The sequence below is a fragment of the Labeo rohita genome, chromosome 9 (genome assembly GCF_022985175.1).
Source record: "Labeo rohita strain BAU-BD-2019 chromosome 9, IGBB_LRoh.1.0, whole genome shotgun sequence".
NCBI classification, from domain to species: Eukaryota; Metazoa; Chordata; class Actinopteri; order Cypriniformes; family Cyprinidae; genus Labeo; species Labeo rohita.
Genome location: NC_066877.1, coordinates 35,774,730 through 35,795,729, shown reverse-complemented (window position 1 = coordinate 35,795,729; position 21,000 = coordinate 35,774,730). Strand labels below are relative to the sequence as shown.

At 38.9% G+C, this 21,000-nt stretch overlaps 2 protein-coding genes across 5 annotated transcripts in view; both read right to left on the bottom strand.

Annotated features, from left to right (window-relative positions):
• Positions 1–424: 424 nt before the first annotated feature.
• tlr7 (toll-like receptor 7) lies at positions 425–6,821 on the bottom strand. The gene is made up of 2 exons (XM_051118575.1): positions 6,786–6,821; positions 425–4,214 (listed from the first exon to the last, which is right to left on the bottom strand). The coding sequence occupies exons 1-2, from the start codon at positions 6,792–6,794 to the stop codon at positions 1,077–1,079; spliced, it is 3,147 nt and encodes a 1,048-aa protein (XP_050974532.1). The 5' UTR covers positions 6,795–6,821; the 3' UTR covers positions 425–1,076.
• Positions 6,822–7,690: 869 nt separating this feature from the next.
• Positions 7,691–21,000, bottom strand: part of frmpd4 (FERM and PDZ domain containing 4) — a 93,609-nt gene continuing 80,299 nt past the window's right edge. For 3 of the 4 annotated variants that reach the window (XM_051119378.1, XM_051119379.1, XM_051119381.1), the window contains 5 exons: positions 20,171–20,297; positions 16,999–17,967; positions 15,617–16,687; positions 15,447–15,528; positions 7,691–8,815 (listed from right to left, as the gene is read on the bottom strand). In XM_051119378.1, the coding sequence (XP_050975335.1) occupies positions 8,791–8,815; positions 15,447–15,528; positions 15,617–16,687; positions 16,999–17,967; positions 20,171–20,297 (2,274 nt within the window). In that variant the 3' untranslated portion in view covers positions 7,691–8,790. The remainder of the gene's footprint in view (positions 8,816–15,446; positions 15,529–15,616; positions 16,688–16,998; positions 17,968–20,170; positions 20,298–21,000) is intronic. The other variant, XM_051119380.1, reaches the window with a different exon arrangement.

Below are 21,000 nucleotides of genomic sequence, written 5' to 3'. Positions count from 1 at the left end.
AATTTAAGTTTAGATGACAGGATTAACAAAAACATTGCAATTTGAGACTACAACAATTTGACCTGGACAAACATGATTAGCATCCTGATAATGATTTACAGTAAACGTAAAATTACTTAAATTAGCATGAAAGTGCTACTACATCAAACCTATAAATCAGGGTTATTATAGTTCACTAATACTTAAAAAGAAAAAAAAAAAACTGCTAAAATAAAATGTTAAAAAAAAAAAAAACTTCTAAAAACTTTTATTTCTTTTTTATTTAGTTTATGATTCTTAATTAGTACTAAACTAAAAAAGGTAATACTAATACAATTTTAAAATTAAAATGAACACAACATTTAAAAAATAAAAGCTTAATTCTAAGTATTAATAAACTATAATAGTATTGCAATGATACTAAAATAACACTACAATAATAATTAAAAAATAATAAAATGTTAAGTAAATTATTATTAAAGGGGTCATCGGATGCAAAGTTCACTTTTACATGTTGTTTGAACATTAATGTGTGTTGGCAGTGTATGTACACACCTATCCTATAATGATAAAAATCTAAGCAGTGGTTTAGCAGCTAAATGCGGATAAAGTAAACAGGCTCGTCACTCCACGGAGAGAAGAGGGGGCGGGGCGAGCAGAGCTCATTTGCATTTAAAGGAACAATCCATCAGAATTTGAGAATTCCATTGAGAATTTAACTAAAGTATATTATAGACCTTTCATTAAGACTCTAAAGAATCATATCAACTTGTGGAAAATGGGCATCCGATGACCCCAATAGGATCTGCATACATAATAAAAGAATAAGCTAAATGCTGTTTTAGTTGAAGCACAATATGTTACACTGCAAGACTGAAAGTCAACTTTCCAAATATGTGTCAACTAGAACTACCCATGAATGAAAGTGTTATGTCAACAAACACTGTTGTGTTTATTTGTAGTACATGGACAATAAAACCAAGTTTTCCAACATTACATTACATGTAATGGTTATATGTTTCATAGTGGTTTGAGGAAGAAGCTTTAAAATGCAGAAATAAAGCTTTAAAGCTTCAGATGTGTCAGCAGTGTCCCAATCACAGCGTTTCCTGAAAGAGTTTGTTGTATTGCTGACTCTCAGTTGCCATGACACTTCTGAGAGTGAACCAGAAGTACCTCTGCGCTTGAGGGTTCCTCGGCCACTCGAGAACTGATTTTTTATACAGCCTCTTTCTCAGACTGAGGTACTTGGAGTGACAAGGCATCTTCTCCAAGAATATCAGTACGATAACGTCATTCCTTTCATCCATGAGTCGCTGGTGGGCCAAATAGAATGCTGTCCTGAAGCTGCCGCTCTTGATGTATCGCCCGGTCAGAATGAAAACGGTCCGTTTGCTTAACTGTATGCTTTGGGAAAGATTTTCAATAAGGGGACATCCAGGAACCCAGTCCCGCTCCTCCAAACAGAGTTGCATCCTCGGATCACCCTTGTCCTCCAGGTGAACTCGAAGCTCTTGCATGACCCACTCATGAACGGCTGGATCCGTCGTATCGTAGACCACGAAGGCGTCATAGACGGTGCTGTTGGAGGACAGCCTGCGGTATCCCTTGAGTTTGGCCAAGCAGAAGTGGTAGATGTACCAAACATCCCAAAGAAAGAGATGGCTGGAGATTGTGAGCGTGAGGATGCTAAGAATCACAGATGTTAGTAAAATGCAGAGAATGATGGACAGGGAATTGTGTTGGCAAGCCTGGATGTTGAGGAAAATCACACTTTGACCTTTTTGGGCACTGGGTGAAGCGCAAGTGACATCGGTGGCAAGGCGTGGGATGTTTACGGACGTCCTGTTGATCCATCGGACAAACCACGTGGCATTGCAGGAGCACACAAACCGGTTGTTGTTCAAATAAAGGGTCTGAAGCTGGTCGATAACATTTCCCGGAAAACTCGACTCTTCGATGAACTGGATGCGGTTGTAACTCAAATCCAGGACCTTGAGGCTGAACGCATCCTTGAGAAAGTTGGGAGTCAGTTTTACAATATTGTTCTTGTGTAGAACCAGCTTTTGGATTGATTTTGTATAGTTAGACAAGCATGCAGGAACATCCGTCAAGTGATTCTCACTGAGGTCTAATAGTTGGAGGTTTTTAAGGTACAAAAGGCCCTCCCAATGAAATGACTTTAATCGGTTGTTAGTGATGTACAGTTCAGTGAGGGTGTCTGGAAGACCTTCGAAAACTTCTAGTGGGATAAAGTTCAGGTTGTTGCGAGAGATATCAAGAGATTTCAAGGCCAAAAGTTTCTTGAAGTAGCTGGCGTACCTCGTGTCGCCATCTCTCCACAACATATCAAGACGGTTGCCTTTAAACTCCAAATGCTCCAGAGAGAAACTCTCCATTTCAGTGTTGGTAGATGTCGAGATTTGATTATCGTTCATGATTAACTTACTCAGCTTATTCAGGTTCTTTGTGAAATTCAACATGTGAGTTAAACCCTCAGCTACAAAGTAATGGCTGTTCCGACTGATATCCAAAACCACCAAGCTACTCAGTTCCTGAAATGCTGAAGAGAACATCAAATCCAGACGATTGTCTGAAAAGTCTAGATATTGTAAATTCTTCAACTGGACAAACTCAGAACCATTCAAACTCTGGCTCATGGCGTTCCCAGAGAGATTCAAACAATTGAGCTCACCAAGATCCAGAAATCTGGAATGAAGGAAAAAGATGTTATTCCTACTAATATCCAGCGTTTTTCCAAAGGAACTACATTCGTTGTTGAAAGGACTTGAAATCCAGAGTTCCTTGTCCTTGTATTTGCAGCTGCGTGCATATTCGTCATAAAGGAAGTAGTGGATATCCTTCACTTCGCCACTGTGGTACTGTGCACCTTGCGACATTGGGGAACTGTAATGGTTTTCTCTGTGGTTAGAAAGAGTTTCTCCTTGAGAAGGCATTGAGATTTTGTTGTCAGACAAGTTGATGATTTTGAAGCTTTTCAGGTTCCTCAAGAGGCTGAGATGAGCTATCTTTATGAAGTTTGTACCGAGATCAATCAGCTCCAGTTTGTTCAGATCAGCCAATGGTCGGATGTCATCCTCTTTGAGCTCTTGAAACACATATCCTCTGATTCTTAACACCTTCAGAGATTTAAGGTGACTGAATGATCTTGAAAGGTTAAGGGATGCAGGATACACCTGGAGCTCGTAATTAAAAGACAGATCCAACTCTTCCAAATTAGGCAACAACGAAGGAAAGGAGGTGCATGTTATCTCCTTTGCCAAAAAGTTGCTTGAGAGGTCTAAAAGACCAAGTTGACTCAGATTTTGAAACCACTCCGAAGGGATGTGGGTTAGAGAGTTACTATGAAGTCGAAGAGTCTTTAGGTTCTTCAGGGTCTGGAAGGAGTTTGGATGAATCTGAAGTGGAGCATTATTTGGGCACGGGATGCATGGGAAAGGTGCATTATGACAACGTGGACAATTCCCACTCAAGTCCAGTATCTCCAACTTCGTCAGGTTGTGAAAGTCCATCTCTGTTATAATCTGAATATTGTTGTTGTACAGGTACAGCTCTCTGAGGCTGGATGGAAGTTGATGGGGGATGTAGGACAAGTTATTAGACTTCAGAGAAAGCAAAGTCATCTTGTTGAGCTGCACAAAAGCGTCCTTTTCGATGTAATATGACGTGTTGCACGGGTTCCTGAAGTAGCAGTTCTGTCCAAGATACAGCATCTGAATATTAGTCAGTTCTGTTAGATTCTCCTTAAGGATTGAATAAATACTATTGACCTCGAGACTCAGAAGCACTATGTTTGGAGGAAGGCCCTTGGGTATGCTGGACAGCTGGTTACCGTCCAAATAAAGCGACTTGAGGTTCTTTAGCTTCCAGAAGGTGCCGTTGTCGATTGTTAAGCTCTGGGTGCAGATGCGGTCTTTGGGGCCGACCTTGATCGGCACGCAGTTGCAGCGGAAGTCGATCTCAGTGATGTTGTGCAGTTTGTGAAAGGAATCGTTTGTAATATGGGGTATGTGGTTGATCGTTAGTGTCAGGTTGGTGGTATTCGTTGGAATTCCCAAAGGAACTTCGGTTAGGCCTCGTTCAGTGCAGTCGACGCCGACCTCGCTCCCGTTACTAATCAGAGAAACGTCACACTTCAGACTTTTGGGGTACCACTCAGCTGCACCCAGAAAAGAGATGAGACCGGCAAAGATGATGAATGTCTTTCCTGTCATCTAAAAAAGAAAAGAGTATTAAAATGGAGAACAACATCTGAGAGCAAGCAGACTCATAAATCTACATAAGCATTGTTTATGAATATTTATGAACATTGTCAGTAAAAAACCCTCAGATTCCAGATTTTCAAATAGTTGTATCTCAGCCAAATATTGTCCTATCCTAACAAACCATACATCAATGAAAAGCTTATTTATTTCCCATTTCAAAAAATTAACCGTTACTGGTTTTGTGCTCCTATTAGCATATTAGTGTTTCATGTGTTCACATTAGTAGCTAAATGGTACATATTAAAGGAGAAGTCCACTTCCAGAACAAAAATTTACGGATAATGTACACACCCCCTTGTCATCCAAGATGTTCATGTCTTTCCTTCTTCAGTCGTAAAAAAATTGTTTTTTGAGGAAAACATTTCAGCATTTTTCTCCATATAATGGACTGATATGGTGCCCCGAGTTTGAACTTCCGGTTCAAGACAGTTAGGGTATGTTGAAAAACTCCCATCTCATGTTCTCCCTCAACATCAGAATCGTCCTATATCGCTATTTTACCTTTTTTGTTAAGGGTGTTTGATCTTCTTTGCATGTTCACTTTGCAAAGACTGGGTTGGTACTTCTGCAGCGATGTAGGATGATTTTGATATGATTTTTGAAGTTGAGGGAGAAAATACGATTGGAGTTTTTCAGCATACCCTAACTGTCTTGAACCGGAAAAAAAAAACAGAGTTCAGGCAGAGCAAGACAAAGTAAAACAAAATGAGCATTTGACATTAAAAAGTATGGAAAATTATATTATTTTTATGAAAATAACCAATCGTTTTGCTAAGACCCTTTTTCCTCGGCTGGGATTGTTTACAACCGCATTTGTGATCGTTTGAAGCCGCATTTAAACTGCATTTTGGAAGTTCAAAATCGGGGCACCATATCAGTCCATTATATCGAGAAAAATCCTCAAAAAACAATTTTTAATGACTGAAGAAAGTAAGACATGAACACCTTTGATGTCAAGGGGGTGAGTACATTACCTGTAAATTTTTGTTCTGGAAGTGGACTTCTTTTATGGTACATTTTGAAAGGGCACCACGTAGTGTCTGTTTTTGTACCTTTTTTAGCTAATCTAATTATACTTTAAATTTGAGTATGTTTAATATGACATCATGCTTACCATGTGTTTGTGTGAAGTACAGTATGTTTTTGGCCTACAAATGTTTACATGGCACTGTTTTGCACATTTTACATTTACAGTAACTCCACTATAAATATTGCCCAACAAATTAGAGCACAGAATGTTTTAATAAAATATACAGATGAAGTCAGACGTTTACATACACCTTTTAGAATCTGCAAAATGTTAATTATTTTACCAAAATAAGAGGGATCATATAAAATGCATATTGTTATTTTTTATTTAGTACTGACCTGAATAAGATGTTTCACATAAGACGTTTACATACGGTCCACGAGAGAAAATAATAGTTGAATTTATAAAAATGACCCTGTTCAAATGTTTACATACACTTGATACTTCTTAATACTGTTGTTACCTGAATGATCCACAGCTGTTTTTGTGTTTAGTGATAGTTGTTCATGAGTCCCTTGTTTGTCCTGAACAGTTAAACAGCCTGCTGTTTTACAGAATACTGTGGTTTCAGCATTTTTGTGTATTTGAACCCTTTCAAACAATGACTATGATTATAAGATCCTTCTTTTCAGTCTAAGAACAACTGAGGGACTCATATGCAACTATTACAGAAGGTTCAAGCACTCACTGATGCTCCAGAAGGAAACATGATGCATTAAGATACGGGGGGTGAAAACTTTTTAAATTTGAAAATCAGGGCAAATTTAACTTATTTTGTCATCTGGGAAACATGTAAGTATCTTCTGTAGCTTCTGAAAGACAGTACTAAGTGAAAAAATGTGATTCTTAGGCAAAATAAGAAAAATGTACACGTTCAAGAGATTTCACCCCCAGCTCTTAATGCATCGTGTTTACTTCTGGAGCATCAGTGAGCGTTCGAACCTTCTGTAATAGTTGCATATGAGTCCCTCAGTTGTCCTCAGTGTGAATAGGAGGATCTTATAATCATACAGTCATTGTTGGAAAGGGTTCAAATACACAAAAATGCTGATAAACCGAAGAATTTGAGGGACCTAAAGGATTTTTCTAAAGAACAGCAGACAGTTTAACTGTTCAGGACAAACAAGGGACTCATGAACAACTATCATTAAACAAAAAAACACAGTTGTGGATCATTCACGAACAACACAGTATTATGAATCAAAGTGTATGTAAACTTGAACAGGGTCATTTTTATAAATTCAACTGTCATTTTCTCTTGTGGACTATGATGACTTCTGAAGGGTGTATGTAAACTTTTGACATCAACTGTATTTTTGGTACAGTCTTAGATGCAATTAACAAAACACAACATTGTTCAATAAACTAAACATGGGATCATGAACATACAAGCTGCACAATAAGACAAATACAGTTGCACTTCTGTTTTGAAGCAATCATTGTATGTAACAACTGATAGATGTAAATGAAACAAATGTTCAATTACTTACCATCTTCATCTGGGATTCTTTTTGACGTTCGTGACTTGTTCGGTACTTTTGCTGTTTTGTCAAGTTGTACACCCTGTGCTCCTTGAAGAACAGGTGTTATTGACCAATGTTAAACCACCAAAAAATTACGAACAAAAGTGAGAGTGGATATATTTAAACAATGAACTTCCCCTTGCAAACAAAATCATCTTAAGCTTTTTTCTTGTAAAGTACAAAGTGATTTTTTTTTACTAAACTACTACCTATCAGCATTGTTATCATACATTTTTATGATGTTTAACAGATGAATCGTATGTGATTAAAACAATATTGTTTCTGAAACACCACCATAAAGAGGAACAACATTACTTTCATCCTTTATCTCAAGGGACAAGTTTCTGTACTAGAGATTAAGCAAAACAATGTGAGGGGTTTGCTATGAGTTCAAGTTCTGCTATGATTTCCTCATAAATGAAAGCTAAACCAGAAAAAGTGAAGCACTTCAATTATGAAATGATCAAAAATATTCTCTCCGTCCAACACAACAGTGGCTTCTTTAGCAAACAGGAAGAATTAGAGAAAAGAAAAAGGGAAGAATATTATTCTACGCAATTATATGACAGGTATAAAAAAGAAAGACAGCACAAGATCATTTTCAAGCTGAAATATTTAATGAAGATGATTCAAATAAAGTACATTACGTTTATTATTTAAAGTCAACATAAATTCGGATGGACCTTATTTGCTTAATACTTTTCTGTCTTGCTGAGAATAATTCATCAGTGCATGTTATTATAAATAATAAAAAAGACACTTTCATCATCCAATCAATGAGTAAAATCCTGTCCTTTTCTCAACAAAATCACACAGGGAAATATGTCAGATGACAATAGTAAAATAAACTGAGAACGACACTTCATGTTGACTTTAAATGACTTAAGTAAATGTATGCATTAGCCAGTCAAATAAGAACAGCAAATGAAACAGTGCAAGTTGCGAACATAATTACAGTTTACAGATCATATAGTGGCTTAAATTGTTCTTGAACGTGAAGCTCTTCTAAAAGAAACACATGGAACGAAACGGATGCGTCTATCAGGTGCTGTGGTGTATATATATATTGTTGTTTAAAAATTCTATGTATTGTAGAATACTTCCTTTTCATTGTACATATTATTACACAAAATATACACAAGCACTGTTATCACAGTGGATCGCAATGGCCGGATTATCTCGATCGTCGTGGCAAACGTACAGTATGCGTGATATCATATGGCTTTACTATGGCTAAATAAAAGCAGTGATTTTCGACATATGGCCATTGCTGCAACCAAATAACAGCCATCCGAATGCAAACGTAGTTTTGCTTTGGTCGTCGAAAGAACTTTCCAAAGCCTCCACGCAAAGTAAATAAAGCGACTCGCTCCAACTAGCGCTTTGAAATGTCCTTCAGCCGCTTAACAAAAATCCCCACACATGCAGTCTTTGAGAAATGTGGCTAAAATAGCATATTAAGTGACCAGTGCAAGAATCTCTCCGAGCAGTGCACAGTTCTTATGCTTGGATTGTGTGTCGTCCAAAAGAATTAGGAGATGTTGTCTTAAACTTGTTTTCTGTGCTGAACGTCAAACCGTCTGTCAACGTCAAACCAAGTCAACAAGAAATCCAAATTCACCTCATTTACTTTCTTAATGCACATTCGTGTCACAAAATGCATCACATTATGGAAGTAAAATGGGTTTTGGGTTTTATGTTGACTCTTTCCAGGGTTGATTGGGTGATTACGACCATCTACAAGTTGCAGTTTCCATAAAAAGTGTCAATGCTCCCTGAGCCAATAGTTGTCTTATTAAGATTCCTTTTTTTGCCTCCCTGAGGCAACCAGAGCGGGGGGTCATTTGAGGCCAAGTGCAAGAATTAACAGGGAAGCATTCGAGACCTCCGATCGCCTCTGGTTTGGCACATAGGAAACTGTGCTATGGATGAATATGGACATATCGTGAGAGAAGACGACGATTCTTCCGTTTTATCTCCGTCTGCAGCATGCTACACTGGGGGAGGAAAAAGAGAAGGAGAAATTAGTCGGCCGGTATTCAGTCTCATAATTTCATGCTTCTGGATCTCTGAAATCCCCCTTAGAGTTCCTGCTCATCCTGATTCAGCACGATAAGGTAATGACTGAAATGAATGACGTCAGTGATAAGATACTTCAGAAACGCTCAACACGAGGCTTAATGTTCCAAATCAGGAAATTCTAATTGCATCCTAAAACTTAAAAGCTGGAAAATAGCAATTCCTGATTTAAAGGTGAAGTGGTCTATTTTTTTCATTGCAAACTTTTTTTTTTATTTTAAAGAAGTCCACTTCCAGAACAAAGATTCACATATAATGTACTCACCCCCTTGTCATCCAAGATGTTCATGTCTTTCTTTCTTCAGTCATAAAGAAACGGTTTTGTGAGGAAAACATTTCTGCATTTTTTTCCACATTGTGGACTGATATGGTGCCCCGAGTTTGAACTTCCAAAATGCAGTTTAAATGCGACTTCAAACGATCACAAATGTGGTTTTAAACAATCCCAGCCGAGGAAGAAGGGTCTTATATAGTGAAACAATTGGTTCTTTTCATAAAAATAATACAATTTATACACTTTTTAATGTCAAACGCTCATCTTGTCTTACTCTGCCTAAACTCTGTTTGTTCCGGTTCATGTCAGTTAGTGCATGTCGAAAAACTACCATCTCATGTTCTCCCTCAACTTCAAAATCGCCCTATATCGCTGTTACCTTTTTGTAAAGGGTGTTTGAACTTCTTTGCATGTTCACTTTGCAAAGACTGGGTCAGTACTTCTGCAGCGATGTAGGATGATTTTAAAATGATTTTTGAAGTTTTTGAAGTGAAGAAGGGAGAAAATAATATTGGAGTTTTTCGACAAACCCTAACTGTCTTGTGTCAGAATACACAGTACAGGGAGAGCAAGACGAGATGAGCATTTGAGATTATTTAAGTATTTAAATTGTATTTTTTTAATGAAAATAACAGATCATTTCGCTAGATAAGACTCTTCTTTCTCGGCTGGGATCATTTACAACCGCATTTGGGATCGTTTGAAGCTGCATTTAAACTGCGTTTTGGAAGTTCAAACTCGCGGCACCATATCAGTCCATTATATGGAGAAAAATCCTGACGTTTTCCTCAAAAAGCAATTTCTTAACGACTGAAGAAAAAGACATGAACACCCTGGATGACAAGGGGGAACAACCAGTACATTCTGTAATTTTTTGTAATTTTTCTGGAAGTGGACTTATCCTTTAAGCAAAATTACAGCACATTGACTCTAAAGTGTGAATATTTCACTTTTAACTAAAAATTTAATTCATTTGCACAGCTATTTTCACAACACAAAAACACTGCACCCTTAAATGTAGTTAGCTACTTTTCATTACCAACTAAAAGTGTAGCTAACTACTGTACATTTTAAAATAACGGATTTTGTCATCATATACGCATCCTCACGTTGTTCCAAACTGGTTAGAATTCCTTTCCTCTTTTGAACACAAAAGAAAATATTCTGAAAAATGTTGGTTACAAAACAGTCGGTGGCAACCATTGATTTTCATAGTATTCCGATTTGAATCAAAAGATTTGCGATCCGTGCTCTGAAGTCCCGATCTGAATAATGGTTTGCGAACCATCATTTCAGGTCAGGACCCGGAGCGCGGCTCGCGAATCATTCACTTCGCAAAATGAACCCGATTGGAACTTCAAACCTAAATCAAATGATTCGCAATACACGTTCAGAAGTCCCAATCTGAAATGATTCACAATGTCAAAGTTCTAAATTAAAACCAAATGACTCACAATACGCGATTTGAAGTCCCGATGATTAAATCAAATGATTTGTGATATACAAACTTTCAATCTAAGTCAAATGATTCACAAACCTGCTCTGAAGTCCCGATCTGAATCAAATGATTTGCAATACGTGATTTGATTGGAGCCTTTCGAAATTCATTTTGCAATGCAATGGTTTAACTGATTCGGAGTTTCAAAAAAGCTCTGAATGACTATACATGCCTTTTTACAATAATTACAATGTTGAAATTAGATAATGAATGGCTCTTTTAATTCCATCTAGTTTTTGCTTGTGAATCGCTTAAAATGAATGATCGAAGTCACAAGTTTGAATCAATCGGAGCGTTCCAGTGTAAATGACTCACTCAGTTGATTCAGTTTCTCTTTTCGCATTTCGCATGTTTACACGGCATTGTTAGTAGGCTACTACTACTGACTTAGCTCGCTAGCTTTATGACATTTACTGAAATAAGCAAAAAAAAAAAAAAAGTATGTTTTTTGAATTGTTGAATTTTGTGTTATTTCATAGGTACATTATCTTTCAATAATTCAAGTACTTTTCAAGTACCTCTTTAAGAATACTGCTATTTTCAAGGGTTTAAGGCCTTAAATTTTAAAGTCAAATTCAAGTACTTCAAGTACTTTAGGGACCTTGTACGAACCCTGTCAATGGCTACCAGCAACTGCTTGAAACATTCTTGAAAGTATCTTTTTTTTTGATGACAGATGAGTAAATGATGAGTAAATGACAATTTTCATTTTTGGTGAACAACACTTTTACTGCAGTTTACCATAAAAACCAATGCCTATAAATAATATTCACTTCCCTTTGGACTTTCATTTTTGTTCTTTTACATTGCATTGAATGGCAGAAGTCTGCTCAACAAAAAGAAGTGAAAATACATCCCAAAGCAAGTAATCTACAATAATTACCATAAGCATTCACCCCCCCTTTAAATATGACATGTCAGAATTGTCACTGGTGCAACCTTTTGGTTGTAAGTCACATAACTCAATAAATAGCTTTTGTGTACTCAAGGACTTTCAACTGATTGTAGCATAAGCGAGTCAGCACTGTGCAAGGCCATGAAGAAAACCTGCAAGTGGCTCTACGAAACCGTAATTGAAAAGCACCAGGCAGGGATTTCCATGTCATTGAGCTTCCCTTGGAGTAGCAGTTAAATCAATAGTTAAGAAATGGGAAAATATGACACAGCAGTAAATGCACCAAGTGCAGGGCGTCCTCAAACGGTGCGTCACCGTGCAAGACGACGACGGTTGAGAGAGGATGCCAAGAGACCGATGACAAGTCTGAAAGAGTTACAAGCTCCAGACTGTGCAATTAACAACTGCAGCTGCCGCTAAAGAAAAGCTACTGGTAAATGTCGTGATATTTCAGTTACAGTTTGCCAGAAGACATGTTTGACTAAACATTTTAGCATAAGCCAGTACACCGTGTCCACTGCAAATCCAGTACACCATGTCCACTGGTGATCTTCTTTTGAAGGCTATGAGGCTGGAGGGTCCTGGCCTGGTAAAAAAAACAGCTAAAACCGACCTAAGCTGGTTTTAGGCTGATGATCCAGCTTGGTTTTAGCTGGTCAGCAGGCTGGTTTTAGGGGGATTTTGGCCACTTCTTTTGGCTAGTCAGGCTGGGAAACCAGCTGGAACACAACCAGCTAAAACCAGCTTGACCAGCCATGCCAGGCTGGGAGACCGGCTAAAACCAGCTACCTCCACCTAAAACCAGTAGGCTGGATTTGGCTGGGTTTTTTTTTTTTTTTCCAGCAGGGGGAGTCGGCAAGACACCTGAAACCCAAAAGATGTTTTTTCCACCAAGACAAAGACCCATGGAATAAAGCCAAAAGTACACTGGAATAACTTCAAAACAAGTACTTTTATGTCCTTGAGTTGTCAGTTGCATCAGCTATTGCTCAAATTACAACTTTGACTCCTTTTTTGACAGGGGTAACCCTAACCCAAGTTACAGCTTACATCTGTGTACTTTTGTGAAGTTAAACCGTGAACTACAGCAGCACACAGACTCAAGGTGAAACTATGATTTACTGAAATATACTGGGGGTGAATACTTATGCAAATTTGTTTAATAACTGTAAAACATGTTTATACAGGTTTCATTTTGACATGGAAGGACATTCTTTAGTTGATCAGTGTCAAAAAAGCCCCAAATAAATTTTTTTAGGATTCTATTCTGCAAATAAGAAACGGCCAAGGGGTGTGAATACTTTTTACAGGCACTGTATGATCATCTTAGAGCTTGAAAGGCTAGTTCTCTCAACACTATGTGGGACAATTTGTCAGATTAGGTTAGCTTAGGGTGTGTTTACACTTGTCATGTTTGGTTTGATTAAAACTCTGGTGCAGTTGATCTGTTAGTGTGGTTCATTTGAGTAAGTGTGAATGCTGCCATCCGAACGCTGCCGTTCGAACGAAGTATGAACGCAACACGGACCAATTACTTTCTAAACGAACCAAAAACCGGAAGTAGTTACAAGATGTGATCCTATGCGACATGATTTCATGAAGGGAACAAATGGCGTATCTAAAACAAAATGAGCAGAGGGCAAACGTGGAGCAACGATGAGGCAAAGTGCCTTTTTATGAGCTATTTGTGAGTTCAAGGTGGTGAAAATAAATCACGTACACACGACGAGCGCGCTTAGTCCAGCAGATGGCATTAGGTGTATTCAGCTTAAAGGAGAAGTCCACTTCCAGAACAACAATTTACAAATAATTTACTCACCCCGTTGTCATCCAAGATGTTCATGTGTTTGTCTTCAGTCGTGAAGAAATTATGGTTTTTGAGGAAAGCATTTTAGGATTTTTTTTGCATATAATGGACTTCATTGGTGCCCCGATTTTGAACTTCCAAAATGTAATTTAAATGCAGGTTCAAAGGGCTCTAAACGATCCCAGCCGAGGAATAAGGGTCTTCTAGCGAAACGATCGGTCATTTTTTTTTTTTTTTTCGGAAAATGAAAATTTGTATAATTTTTAAGCACAAAAGCTTGTGTAGCGCTAGCTCTGGGATGTGCGTCCACAATGCAACATACTATTGATTCACGTCAAAAGGTCACGTGGAATGTAGGCGGAACTACAGACCCAGTGTTTACAAAGTGAACACGCAAAGACTAAAGCTGCATTCACACTAGCTTCTGTCGCTGCATGTCGCCAGGGGTTGGCGACGAGGTTGCTAGTGGGCGTTCTCGCTACTGGTTGCCTTGACAGCAAATCAGGTTTCTTGCCACTAAATACAAACATTTTGCAGGCAAAAGACTAAATATAATATACATTTAAATTAAATCTGTACATACAAACAAAAACTAATGAGAAGCAGAGCCTAGTTTTTTTCTATTGCGTATGTTTGTCTCCGGCTGAGAGGAGAACGATCACATGAGCTCTACCGTCTTCTTTCCTATTGGCTGTCGCTTCCAAAAGTTGTTCTTCATATGATGTTTGATAAAGATCGGGAGGAGCACGATCAACTAATTCGGCACAGGTGCAACTCATCTAGCTAATCATCCAAACTAGCACAAGTCATATATATGCACACAGCCGACTTACCTCCATCATTTGACTGTTTTTCGGCATCCCCCCTCCACCCCAACTCCTCACTCGTAATCTATCCTCATCCTATACTTGGGATGGGGAGAGTTCTCTGGGTTCAGGCCATATTCCGGGCTCGGAGCCTTCCCCCAGGACAGCACGCCAAAATATGCTTACTGTTTACTCAACTAGATGTAAGGGTGAACTCATGAATTGCATAAAGTTGAGGGATTCTGAACTTTGTCGCCGGTGCTGGACAGGCCTCATACGGTCACCAACGGTTGCTGTAGCTCGATGTCGCTCTTGTCGGCAGAAATCGCCAGCTCTCTATTGAAATGAATGGGATTGTGTCGCTTTGTCGCTGCCTGTTGCTTGTAGTGTGAACGGGGCTTAAGGAAGTGCAAGTAAGTCAAACGCTGTTTACAAACAAAAAGGTACAATGAAGTCAGACGATTCTGAAGTTGTAGGAGAAAATAAGATCAAGTTTTCTGACATACTCTACCTTTTTAAGCCGGAGTACACAGACGCTAAACTTAGACATGATTTTTATAGCGTCGTGGACGCACATCCCAGAGCTAGCGCTACACAAGCTTTTGGGCTTAAAAAGTATAAAAAATTTTATTTTTCGAAAAAAAAAAAAAAAAAAAAAAAAAATGACAGATCGTTTCGCTAGATAAGACCCTTCATCTTGGACTGGGATCATTAAGAGCCCTTTGAAGCTGCATTTAAACTACATTTTGGAAGTTCAAAATCGGGGCACCAGTGAAGTCCATTATATGGAGAAAAATCCTGAAACGCTTTCCTCAAAAAACTATTTCTTTATGACTGAAGACAGAAAGAGATGAACATCTTGGATGACAAGGGGGTGAGTAAATTATCTGTAAATTGTTGTTCTGGAAGTGGACTTCTCCTTTAAAGCTGCACTGAGCAGACCGATTAGTGAATGGATATTTTAATGTCATACACCCACAGCATTGTTTTAAGTCAAACACACCTTTTCCTTTTGTTTGGAGTGTTCAGTGAGTTCCATCACCAAATACACATAATTTAACCCGACCAATCAGGTTGTGAAAGCACATATCTCTATGCCTTTAGGTTTGCTGTTAAAAATGCCAGTGTGAACGCTAAGCGGACCAGTACCAAATGTATCATTTTCCTTTTTGGTTCGGACCAAATGAACCAAACAAACCGAACTACAAGTCTGAACACACCCTTAGTTTAAATCAAGACAAGGGCTACAAAAACCCTTAACTTGCTCACCAGCTCCAAATAAATGTTAAATGATTCAGCTGCTGACCAACAATGTGAGTCTCTAACTCCACATGCTCAAGCTTTGCAGTTTCTAAGTAACAAAAACGAACAGAAAGATAACGGTCATTAGGTTAGTTACATATGACGTTTGACTTGTTAATCTTGCAAGCTTGCAGTACCTGTAGTTTCTCTGATCTTGGGCAACCTTTGGCATCCCTCACGGCCTGACTCTTGGCCAGCCTGTCCGTGGTGCTTCCGCAAAAACGTTCCATCTACATTCTGATTTGGATATCCAAGACCTTTCAGAGAGGACTCTCCGTGCAGATGGACGCTATCCACCGTGCACAACGGAGAGTCCATTGGCGTCACGCAGCTGCTGCTTCCTGTACTGCAGCCGGCGTCGATGGACGAACACTGGGAACTCTGGAGGGAATGTATTCCCTCGCTCTGTAAAGACGACATCCTTTTGGACAAGTGGTACTCGTATAACCGTGTCACTTCTTGCTCGGATGAAGCCGCCTTGCTCTGTTGGTGTTCGCTCCGTGCTCTCTCAATCATATATTGTTCTTTGGCGGGGGAACTTGTGTTTAAGTCTATAGAGTCCTTCAGACTGACTTTTTGCGTTACCCTGTCTGAATGTAACGGACCGCCATCGCCAACCACCTCGGAGTAAATGTGCTCTTCGGATTTGTTATTCAGAATCATATGCAATCTCTGATTGCTTTCTTGAAACGCATAAGACATCCTCTCCAAGTCAAAGGGACCTGAACGCTGGGCATCTCGTCCATTGAAGTTGTTGTACATCCCAACAAGATCCTCCGATTCTGCGACGTTCATCTGACGGGCTTCCGCTTGGCTGCTCAATTTCATCGCGCCGTCTTGCTCCTCGAGCTTCCCCTGGGGCATTCCCATCATTACGTCCCTGTGCATTTTGTTGAAGTAGTCCGTCAACGACTTGGTTTCCATCGTTTCCGGCTCCATCTCAAAGTGGTCCGAACGAAGAGTGGCGACCGCGGCGGACTGGGAGTCGTCAAGAGACGACCGGACCTCACACGGCACCAATCGAAACTCGGTCTCCTCTTCGGCGAGAGTTTGGTAGCCTTCGGCCGTGGCTACTAACATTTTCAGAGAGTTTTCGGAGAGTTTCTGAGCTGCGGCCAGCTCGGAGCTCTCCGTCATTTCGGACGAATTTGTCTCGTTCCCAGAATCAGAAGAGGACTCGGGGCTAAAGGACCGAGATATTTCTACACCTGTGTGTCACAAAGAGACAAACATTTTAGCCATCACACCATACACACGTATACTTTAAAATAGTTTATTTGTACAAAACGTTGAAGGCTATGAAATGCAACAAATAAGAACATAAATAATGAAATACATGAACAAAAATGAACCACAAATCATAATGAGATCACATTTACATTGCTAAGAAAACAAAAACACACACAATACATGGGGTTTGCATTGAAGACAATGGAATACGGAGAAACGAAACCAAAATAAAGGAATGGCTGGAAGGTTGTACAACGTCAATGAATAAACGTTACTATAGTGTAAGAACCTGAACTATTGTCCGATTGTGGATGAGACTGTTCCTCAGAGGCCGCCAAGGCCTCCAGAGCTTGTAGTGTGGAGACGACGGCGTCGTTGAACACTTCCTCGCTCCCACCGGCCACCTGCGTCGGCACCGAATCGATCAGCGATACAGGGATGTCGTTTTTTACGCCTTTTCGCTCTTGGTGGTCATCTTCATCCGAGCTATCCCTGAACCCTGGCGGTGGAGCGGCTATTGCCAAGTTTAGCGATTGCAACAGGTCGTCGCTGTCCTCCTCGTCATCGCCCTCCAGTGGTGGTGGAAGCGAAGTGAGGTCAATAATGTCGTCGCTAGACTCGGAGAGCGACAGGAGAGAGTTCGCCTTGTCCTTCATCTCCCCCATCATCATCATCATGTCCTCCTCGCAACTAATGTCGTCGTCATCCTCTGCGTCATCCGTAGTCTCGGCGTAGCAGATATCGTGCAGCAATGGCTCCTCGATGCCTTCCGTCGTACCGAAGATCTTCGCGTCGCCGTAGACCATGTGGGAACCGTACTGGAAGCCGTCGACTTCCATTGACGCTTCCAGCGGCTTGTAGTCCTTCTGTTGAGCATACATGTACCGGTGCTCCTCCAGCACTTCTGGGATGTCCTCCATCAGTCTTTGGTATCCCAAGTTCTGAGGGTTCACAGAGTCCAGCGGAGGATCGCCGAATATGAAGGACACCTTGGCGCTTCTGGGCGACTCTTGAGGTTTGCCTTTTGGGATGCTGAAGTAGGGCTGAGGATGCATGTGGCTTGCTCTGCTCGCCCGTTCTACTTTCTCGTCCCCGTACATGCGATGCTGCGACTGGTGCATTTCGGAGACGGTGGGGGAAATATCATACTCTCTTCGCCCACAGATGGCGTATTCGGGGTGGGGTTCGTCGCATGCGCTGCAGGAACCGTAATTCCAGTCGATTGTCTGGTAGTTGTGCTTGACCCTTGAGTCTTGTCCTTAGATGTAAACAAAAAAGGAGAAGATGCCAGTGTCAATGTATTACTAAAGGTTCAGATCTATTCCAAAACACATTAGATAATATGGCTATGCTGATAAATTAATTTGTGGATCGATTGAAATCTTCCGAATGCACAGTGATTCTCTTTAGAATTGATTCTGAGTCTGAGTCTTGTGCATCATGTAATTTCACATTGTCTCACAAGATTAATGTACACACAGCTCACTGTGAACACCCGTGTAATTCGCTTTAACCTTTTCAAATGATTATTTTAGGTTCAAGTGTATCTAAGGATTTAGAAATAAGCAGAGCACGGCTGTTTCTAAAGCAAGCAGTGCCATCTGCTGTTCAAAACTAAGCTCAGAATCGATTTAAGAAAGAATTGCAGTGTGTTCGGAAAATCTCGGAATTGATGCTGAATCATTTCTCAATTCGCGATGCATATCGATTTATTGTCCCAGCCCTATGAGATAAGTGGTTTCTTACACGTCTTGACTCAAAGGATTGCAATTGTCCAACATAAAATTCCAAGGCCCATTATATTGGCCAAAATATTTTTGTCAAGTACTTCTGTTGTAATTATGACAAAGCTGGTTGGTTGTTGGTTGTCAAACTCCTTTATTAACAGAAACTAGAAGTGTTGATACAGTATATTAAATGAATAATGACTGATTTTGTGTATGTTTCATGTTCTTCAACAAAAAAAATGATAGTTATTGAAGTGGGTAAAGAATTATGACTTCAGTTTGCATCTTGCATGTTAATTAATTTAGCAGGGTTCGTACAGATACTGTAAAAAGAAATTCCTTCATAGACTTCAAGCACTATTTTTTTTTTTCAAGGACTTCAAACAGAGATCTCACTTGTCAAACGTCTTCTCCTTCAAAATTCGCCATATGCACTCCAAAGTCCTGAACTGAATCAAATGATTTGCGATATGAGATTTGAGCACTTCAAAACAGTGAATCATTTTACAACACAATGGTTTAACTGATTTATAGTTTAACAAAATCAGATGAACTATTTCAGATCATGACTCAAATTCAGAGCACGGATGCAAATCATTTAACTTGGATCATCTGGGTTAGGACTTCAAATCGCGTGTGAATCATTTGATTTAAATCATTCAATTTGTGAAATGATTTACAAATGATACACAACGAAATACAAATGAAATCAAACGATTTACGATACGCACTCCAAAAGCCTGAACTGAATCAAATGATTTGCAAACCCTCTCCGAATCGAATGATTTGCGATATGCCATTTAAGGTCCCGATCTAAAACAAATGATTCGCGATACGTGATGCAGTTGGAGTGCGTCAAAATGAATCATTTTGCAATGCAATGATTTAACTGATTCAAAGTTTCAAAAAGTTCCATTTCACCCATATGCTTTTAAAAATCATTACAAGCGATGTAGACATTAGAAAATGAACAGCTCCTTTAATTTGATCTGGCTTTTGCTAGTAAATCGCTTAAAATTAATGATCAAAGTCAAGAGTTTAAATGAATCGGAGCGGTTCCAGTGTACGACTCAATTGATTTGGTTCATCTGATTCTCTTTCGTGCCTTCCCCCATGGTTACACAACATTGTCAGTGCTACTAGTTTAATGACATTAACTGAAATAAGGGAAAAATATGTTTTTTGAAAAAATGTAACATTTCATATATTGTCTTTCAAAAATTCAAGCACTTTTTCCAAGTACCTCTTCAGAAATATTAATATTTTCAAAGGTTTTCCAGGCCTTAAATTTAAAAAAAGTCAAATTCAAGCACTTTAAAGCACCTTGTACGAACCCTGATTTATATTTTTAAAAACAGAATTAAATTATTTGGTAACATTTACAACATTTTGGTAGCATTTATTAGTCTTAAGAATACATTCAAACCCTTATTAATAAACTAACATGACCTAACAATGAACAGTATATTTACTAAAATAATTTGTTACAAATAAATACTGTAACAAATTAGTTTCTCATTGCTAGTTAATGAATTTTTAATGTTAGTTAATCTACTAATCAACCATGGAACTAATTAAATCTTATTGTAAAGTGTTACCCATAAAGTCATCACTGGAAGTTTGCTGATGCCACTTTGAACTGAGCTCAGAAACGCTGCCTTAAATGGTATGTAAACATCTGTTTCAAGCTGACCAATGAATTATGTATTATTTAGTGCTTGTTCATGCTCCTACCTGCAGTGTTACTGCTGTTCGCCATGTTAAAGATGGACCTGCGTGAGTCGACCAACAGCCTGTAATAACCCGCAGTCAAACACGCCAGGTTCATAGCATCACTGGACTCCATTATAAGTGTGATGGGCTGCAAAAAGAAATATTTAGCAGAACAAATGCATAAATAATCAGTAAATACAGCAGTGATTGATAGGAGGCTGTGCAGTTTAAGTGATTGTAGTGGTCCTAATGGTAACAAATGGCTTTGAGCAGCTTATTGCTCTTTAAACAGTGGCATCTGCAAAAAATGTTTAATAGTTACATTCATTAATATTAACAGTTTTTAGTTCTTGCTTGGCAAGCTTAATGTACTGCATGTACTGACTTGTCTGTTTTATAAAATGAAGCATGCATATGTCAGTAACTATGAATTATTAACTCATTTTCTTTATAAGCATTGAATGAAAGGGATGTTTAACTACAGTATGTATGTAACTAGTGTAATGCATGTGGTAAACAGTCAGTAAATAGTATTTATCAATTTATTTTGCCAGGTAATACAGTTTTTAGTTCATGTTTGCAAAACAACGTAGCAAACATATTATATTGCATTCATATTTTCTATTGTATTTATTGCTTTATTATGTTTTATAAAATGAAAAGTGCAAATGTCATTACCAATGAATTATTAATTCACGTTTTCATAAGCACTGGATAAAAGGGATGTTGAATTGTTATGTCCTTTATATTGTACACAATTGGTGAAATGCATGTGGTAAATGGTTAATAAATAGTTTAAATTTGTCAAAAATGTATTTTCTATTGCATTTCCTGACATCTGTTCTATAAAA